The 8,625-nt window shown below is 34.7% G+C and overlaps 1 protein-coding gene across 1 annotated transcript in view; it reads left to right on the forward strand.

Annotated features, from left to right (window-relative positions):
* The window catches only part of LOC124541437 (poly [ADP-ribose] polymerase tankyrase), a 54,540-nt gene that overhangs the window by 12,200 nt on the left and 33,715 nt on the right, over nucleotides 1–8,625 (forward strand). The window contains exons 9-10 of the mRNA XM_047119307.1: nucleotides 103–226; nucleotides 8,374–8,508. Coding sequence (XP_046975263.1) covers nucleotides 103–226; nucleotides 8,374–8,508 — 259 coding nt within the window. The remainder of the gene's footprint in view (nucleotides 1–102; nucleotides 227–8,373; nucleotides 8,509–8,625) is intronic.

Consider the following 8,625-nt stretch of genomic DNA (forward strand, 5'->3'; position numbering starts at 1 on the left):
TCTTTTGCAATTGTCTATGGGCGGAGTTGACCACTTATGGTAAGTGGCCATTGGCCAATTGCATCGTCTGTTTTATTGACCATATAATAAATAATGTTGTAGGTAATGGAGATCCTGATCAGGAAGGGCGCGCGGGTCAACGAGAAGAACAAGGACGGGCAGACGCCGCTGCACGCCGCCACCGACTGCGCGCACCTCGACGCCATGGACCTGCTGCTGCGCCACGGTGAGGACATCACCACCACCACAACCACCATCACCACCACCACTACCGCCATCACCACCACTACCATGACCATTATCAACACCACCACCACCACCACCATCACCACTATCAACGCCACCACCACCACCATCACCATTATCAACACCACTACCACCATTACCGCCCCTACCACCATCACCACCACTACCATCACCATTATCAACACCACCACCACCATTATCAACACCACCACCACCACCACCATCACCATTATTAACACCAACATCACCACCAACCCTTCAACGCCACCACCACCATCACCACCACCCCTTCAACGCCACCACCATCACCACCAATACCACCCCCTTCCCCACCACCATCACCACCACTGTCTTGAAATACCATTGTGCTATCCGACCATATAAGTATAGTACAGAGAACTTTTTTGGAAAAATATTGGAATAGGTGTATTAAGAACTCCTTCATAATTTATTACACTAGCGACCCGCCCCGGCTTCGCACAGCTTCAATTCTGATACTAAATATACTACAGAATGTCTAACAACGTTTACAGTTTTTCAGTCGTTAGACAATACAAACCGCTATGTATTACGACGTCATTTTAGAAACTAAAATTATCAGTGTTTCTTTACTATATTGTTCATGTATTATATACAAAAGCTTTCCTCTAAAATCATTCTATCTATTAATAAAACAGCATCAAAATCGGTTGCGTAATTTCAAAGATCTAAGCATACATACGGACAGACAGTGGTAAGCAACTTTGTTTTATACTATGTAATGAAGATATATATAACTTATTAATTCTGTATTAGGTAGCTTTTATGATGTTGAGTCAGGGGTGAGAGTCATCTGTATTTGGACATTGCAGCCTTACGTTATTTTCTATACATAATTCTAAAATAAAAGTAGCATATGTAATTCCTTATTACGTTAGCTATCTGGTAGTGAAAGTCTCGTCAAAATCAGTCGACCCGTTCTAGAGATTACTCGGAACAAACAGACAGCAAAACAAAAAATGTAAAATTTTTATATGTCACTTAGTGAAAAGCGGTTATTTTAATCTTACAAACAGACATTCCAATTTTATTATATGTAGAGATACTAATCCATTCCTATTTTATTACTCTTATCAATTTAAGTTTGTCTTCGGAAATCCCAGTAATACCTTAATCTGCGTTTAAAACGTGTTTTTCACTCAAGTCCATAAATATATCAGAGATATTGAATCTTTGATATAACGTGAAAGCGATATTGTTTATAGCAGAATAAACAAAATATAAGCTCAGGCCCCTCTTTACCGGTAAGCACTTTGGGCAAGTGACCAGGGCCCCGCGATCGATAGGGGCACCTACAGATCAAATAAAAAAACATCTGCATGATTTAAAACAAAGATTCAGATCTTTCCGATGGTAATAAATCAGTAACTATACTCCAGCCACATTCGATCTGGAATTTTAGTAAACAAACCATGTGTCATCATAATTAGGGTTGATACACTCTTAATGAAAAATAATAATTATTAAAATTACAACTATATTCATTATAACACAATTTCCTGTTTAAACACAAAAAATTTAATTTAATACAGAATCCAAAAAAAATATTTAGCCGGTCAATACATAATTTATATGAAAATTTGCTTAAAATAAAAGTTTAAAAATCTTTAATTACCACTATAATATTACTACAAAACTAACAACCCTATATTTTAATATTGACGTAAGGAAATCGCAGGTTTGTAACATTTGGAGTGTTTTTTAAGCAATTGGCAGATTTAGGAAGGTATATAATAGCGATACAGCATCTTCGTAATTGGTGGTGTATATTTTTAGTCGTATAATTTTAATTTTAAATAAAAATATATACTTATCGCGCATTCCTAATAAAGTATAAAATATTAATGCTTAAAAAACATACTAATACACTAGCATACCAACAGACGCTGCTTTTTCCAGTATTAGAGCAATTGTAATCTCAAACCTCCCATTGACCCATTCAAATATACACAAAATTAATCTAAATGAGACCTGTCGTTTGGGAGGCGATAGATAAAGTTAATAAAGCGAATTATATAACTACGAGGTAATTTCTGGTATCATTTTAAAATCTACATTATTCCAGATGATCATAAGTATTATAATTATAAACAAGAATGCGCTTAGTCCTTTGTCTTAAATATTTTATTATTCATCATCAATTTTAATTTTTATTAATATCAAAAATAATTGTTTTACATATTTCTAAAAATGTTTTGAGCATCTGCCTGACGTTGGTTGCTAAGCAACGCTTTGTTATTAAACATTCCACATCGAATTTGGCTGGAGTATAGGTATTATAAAGCATTATTTATTCGTGAATTGAAGATCATTGAAAGTTGTCTTAAATTTTCGAGATTATTACACGTTGAAATAAAACTAGTTTTAACGGATTTTAATCGCGTACTGAGTCTACCCGTGACCACGAACGCTGTAAAGTGCTCGAAACGTCGGGATGTTAAAAGTAATTAATATACGCGATTTAAATCCGCTAAAACTAGTTTTATTTCAATGAAAGTTTATTTATCTATTCTCACAAAATAGTGTTTGTCAAAGTCATAGGGGCCCCAGTATGCCCTGGGCCTCCAATAGATTGAAGACGGTCCTGTATAGTCTGATATTTTACATACTCTTAATACAAGAAATAAGAATATACTTGTGCATACGGTAAAAAAAACGTTTTATGGGTAATGGTATATGCATATATAATAACATACCGGGAAATATAATCAATATACCATTTGCAAATATAAAAAGACTATTAAGACTAAATTTGTTATTAAATCTTATTATTCATTAAAGAGTATTTTTTATAAAAAAAAACAGCCTGGATTAATATCAAGTTTACAGAATACTAATTATTGTGAAAAACAGCATTGTTAATCTGTTTATTTGAAAAGAGCAATTATGCGAGTTTCTTCTCGCTGGAGGCTGCTTTCCGAAATGGTGGTAGTTTATACGATTTGTACGATAGTCTATTTATTATAATTTAGACGGAGTAAAATAGTTATTAATAAAGGTAGCTCGCTCTACCACAATTAACTCTAAACTTACCAAAACTTGCTTTATACTTTATTGTACAACTGCAATAACAGCAGCTTGTCAATTTCCCACTGCTGGACTAAGGCCTCCTCTCCATTTGAGGAGTTTATACTAATTATTGCCGTGAAACAGATTATAAACAGCATTTATAATCTGTTTATTTGAAAAGAGCAATTATGCAAGTTTCTTCTCGCTGGAGGCTGCTTTCGGAAACGGTAGTAGTCTTTTTATACATTGACTACTAGGTTTCGCCCACGGCTGTGCTCGAGTTTAAGGGTGTTGATTGTCATGTGTCAGGCAAAAAAAGTAGTCTATATCCTTCATTGGAGTTCAAGTTTGCTTCATACCAAATTTCATCAAATTCAGCTCAGCGGTTTTTTTATGTTATAGGTTGGTGGACTAGCATATGGGCCACCTGATGGTAAGTGGTCACCATCACCCATAGACAATGACGCTGTAAGAAATATTAACTATTCCTTACATCGTCAATGTGCCACCAACCTTGGGAACTAAGATGTTATGTCCCTTGTGCCTGTAGTTACACTGGTTCACTCACCCTTCAAACCGGAACACAACAATACTGAGTACTGTTGTTTGGTAGAATAACTGATGAGTGGGTGGTACCTACCCAGACGGGCCTGCACAGAGCCCTACCACCAAGTGATTTGGTCGTAAAGCAGCGACAGGCAGTCAGTCAGACAGAGTTACTTTCACATTTATAATTTGGCGACCTCCGTGGTCGAGTGGTGTTTACGCCGGTTTTCATGGGTACGCCACTCCGAGGTCCCGGGTTCGATTCCCGGTCGAGTCGATGTAGATTATCATTAGTTTTCTATGTTGTCTTGGGTCTTGGTGTTTGTGGTACCGTCGTTACTTCTGATTTTCCTTATCACAAGTGCTTTAGCTACTTACATTGGGATCAGTTTTTAACGTTATTGTTGATTACGTCGTTTTAAATGTATTTGATTTAATAAAATAGACTCGTGTAAAAAAAAACAAAATAATTAGCTCGACGAAAATTAGTGCTGTTTTTATAACGCTCGTTAAACATTTCTTAACATGTTCGTAAAAAAAAGTTTGATCGTAAAATACATTTTATAATTATTTCACTGATACATTGTGTGTTGGAATATAAATTATTTTGTACGATATACGATTTTTTATGATTTAGATGGAGTAAAATAGTTATTAATAAAGGTAGCTCGCTCTTCCAAAATTAAATCTAAATTTATCAAAACTTGCTTTATACTTTATTGTCCAACTGCATTTACTGGCCTGTCAATTTCCCACTGCTGGGCTAAGGCCTCCTCTCCATTTGAGAACAAGGTTTGGAACATACAACCACGCTGTTCCGAATACTTTCGACCCAATCCCTAATTGCTGTAGAATGTAACTATTCAATATAGCAACAGCCTGTAAATTTCCCACTGCTGGGATAAGGCCTCCTCTTCCATTAAGGAGAAAGTTTGGAACATACCACCACGATACAAATGTGGCAGAATTTCTATGAAATTAGACACATGCAGGTTTCTCACGATGTTTTTCTTCACCGCCGAGCACGAGATGAATTATAAAGGCAAATTAAGCACATACATTTTCAGCGGTGCTTGCCTGGGTTTGAACCCGCAATCATCGGTTAAGATGCACGCGTTCTAACCACTGCTATCTCGGCTAAAAGAATTATTGACCTCCATGGTCGAGTAGTGTGTACACCGGTTTTCACGGGTACGCAACTCCGAGTCGATGTAGAAAAAGTTCATTAGTTTTCTACGTTGTCTTGGGTCTGGGTGTTTGTGGTATCGTTACTTCTGATTTTCCACAACACAAGTGCTAACTACTTACATTGGGATCATAGTAATGTATGTGATGTTGTCTCATATTTATATTTATTTATATTAAAAATGCCCTAAATTAATTAAGGGATTACTAATATTCCCATTTACCCCTTTTTATAAGCTCATTGTGTTAGGATTGGGGATGAAAATCACCCAAGGATTCAGGATTGAACCTGCGACTTTTTATATTGCTAGGTCAGTAAACCATTGCACTATAGAGGATACTGTAATCATAAATATAACATGAATCTATAACTTAAAGAAATAAATAAGTGTAATAATAGAATATAGTCCATTCCAATGACAAAAGGAGACATTCAAAACATACCGTATTTTTCAATATCACATGTGTTTTGTTGATAATTCCACTATAAGATTAACTACAAACAGTTCTTGATTAATATATCTTCATTTGTAATACAACAATATTTCACTAAACTACATAGATCCACTTTAATTTCACTTCCAAAGTAACGAAAACAGTTTTGTCGACATTCAAGACGCCATTTCTCGATGACGAACATTAAAAATAGGGGCCTCAACTAGGCATGTTCGCTAAACGAATGTAGACGAATGAATTTATACAGATAAAAAATATATTATTTTAGTTTTAAAATTCATTATAGATATTTTTTTTTTAATATATTTATTTAATTGGTTGTAATATATAATATGAATTATTTATTAGAAACGTAAAAAGTTACCTAACGATAGATAAAAAAGTTATTTTTATACAGTAAGGTTTTTACATAAAAATAATATTTTTACCAAAAATGTTAAAAGAATTATTTTACTTAAAAATAATCTCTTATCTCGAAATGTAGATCAGTTTTGTGCATAGCAATTTTATAGTTTTGAAAATAATACAATGTTAAGAAAGACATTCGTCTCTCATCTTTCGTATCATGTGCACGGATGCATATTCGGAATTCTCTGAAGTTTTTTATTACGACCTGACTTTGTTTAAACGGAAAATTACTTTTTAAATAAAAAAAATATATATCGTTCTTTAGCATTAATTACCCATTCATTCAATTATTTTCACCTCACTAGTCGAACGCAAATGACATATCAATTCAAGGTCAAAGTTGTTTATTTACCTTTTCTCCTCTTCCCATTGGAATAGACTATACACATATTATATATAAAAAAATAATAGGTTTTATCAATCTATACATGTAATAAAATTGGAGTATCTGTTTGTAATATGAATATATCATCTTTTACTTAGTAAGTACAATTTTTGTCTGTCTGTCTGTTCTGTTCGGCTAATCTCTGGAACGGCTGGACCTATTTTGACGGGACTTTCACTGACAGATAACTGATATAATAAGGAGTAACTCCGGCTACAATTTTTTTTTGTTAAATTCAAACGCGTACAAGGTCGCGGGTACAGCTAGTATGTAAATATTAATATTGTATATGATTACCTCAGCTTTGGGTATCAAATATGATCTTGTGTAGTAAGCATCATTATCTTAACATAGTATAAAACAAAGTCGCTTACCGCTGTCTGTCCCTATGTATGCTTAGATCTTTAAAACTACGCAACAGATTTTGATGCGGTTTTCTTTAATAGATAGAGTGATTCGACGGGAAGGTTTGTGTATACAATATATCGACGTATTCCTGTTAGGATGCGATGGGGGTGACTTTTTGCGATAGCTCTAACTGCCTATATATGTATGCCAAGTGCAAAAGTAAACAATTATTTAATTATCAATTGCCTTGCAAGTTAAATTATTGATTGATTTCTAAAGAAATTCGTACTATTAATCCAAATTTATCGAGTAATTCCTGGGAAAAGTCTGTTGTTGTAACATAATTTTCATCAATGGCTGTAGGATATAGATTTGATAAATTAAAAATATTCTTAATTTCATATTATTAGGTAGGATATCAGTTGGATCATAAAAACACTTAAATCGTCATATTACAGTCTTGAACTAAATTTAAAGTACCGGATCGGAAAGTTCTAGATTCTACCGAGAAGAACCGGCAGGAAAATCACTGGTTAGTTTGACTTATAAAAAATAAAATGACTAAGAAAGGTTCGTATAGAGATCAGCTATCAATTCTACAAAAAGGCGACATCTGTCATGATATTGAATAATGTTAAGGAACTCTAACTAAATAATGTCAGGTGATGTGTCATGTGTTCGAAGCCATCGAATTGTTATAGTACGATAAAACTTAGATGTAGCATCGGTAAATTCAATAAAACCGATCACTGCCGATTCACACAACCAATAGAAACAGCTCCCTATCGCGCCACTCGACGCTATTCGTCGCTATAAATTCACGCGTCAGTTCAACCCGAGAAAGCAAGTGCATGTAAATCGACGTGTCAAACTGACGAATATATTAAGTCATATGCTATTACAAGTTATTACGTTTGAATAAAAATTACATTCACATGAGAAATAAATATTGATGATTTGGGATAGCGTAGTTAATTCGGATGTGATCGGTTTTACGGATTTAGCCGATGCTACATCTAAGGCGTGTCGTACTATATAAGCTTTCATGAGAATGTTTTTGGTCAGTGTATAAGTATGATTTATAAGTTTTGCTTTTTAATTATTGTCTAATTAAAAAAAGGAAGGATGTAATTAATTATGTTGTACTTTACTCGGATCTGAGTCATTTATCATTCAATTCGGAAATTTATTTTCTTTCTTTTGTTACTATACTTTTCATTTGGCATTTTTCGATGCTACATCTGAGTTGTGTTGTATTATAACATAGTGAGCTTGTATGTTATTTATTTATTTATTTAAATACTTTATTGACCAACAACATATGTTGTGACAAAAGGCGGACTTAATGCCTGAAGGCATTCTCTACCAGTCAACCTTTAGGCCAAACAGAAAGTTATGAAGGCGGTAACAATAAATTTAACAATAAATACGATAGTAATAATAATAAAACAAGAACATAGATAAAATATTATATACATGCATAAGAATATATAATTATATATACATATATGATATAAAATAACAGAGTGGTAATAGAAATTATAAAAACACAGCGTAGTGAGAGAAAAAAAAAAAAAAGAGAAACTTAAGAGAGGTTTTTATTAAGATGATCAGGATCATCTTAAACGACGCTTGAAAAATGCCTTAGTAGGAGCCTTTCTAATTTCTACCGGAAGTTTATTCAATAATCTGACAGCTTGGACAGTGGTGTGGTGTGTGTTTCTGATGGTGGTACCGTTACCGTTGGGCAGGCGCGAAGGTGAACGCCTGCGACGGTCGCGGTGAGAGTGCTCTGTCACTGGCGGCGCGGCGCGACTCGGCAGCCGCGTGTCGCCTGCTGTTGGCATGCGGCGCGCACGCACCCGACGCTCGCCCCGACTCCGACGGTGAGTACCTTAACTTACCCTGATGGAATCTTACATTGCGTTATGCTGCTGTAGTTGTTGTTGTTGTTGCACGATGAAAAATATAACAACTGATTTTTTTTGTCGTTTGAAGATTCT

The sequence above is a fragment of the Vanessa cardui genome, chromosome 28 (assembly GCF_905220365.1).
Source record: "Vanessa cardui chromosome 28, ilVanCard2.1, whole genome shotgun sequence".
Taxonomy (NCBI): domain Eukaryota; kingdom Metazoa; phylum Arthropoda; class Insecta; order Lepidoptera; family Nymphalidae; genus Vanessa; species Vanessa cardui.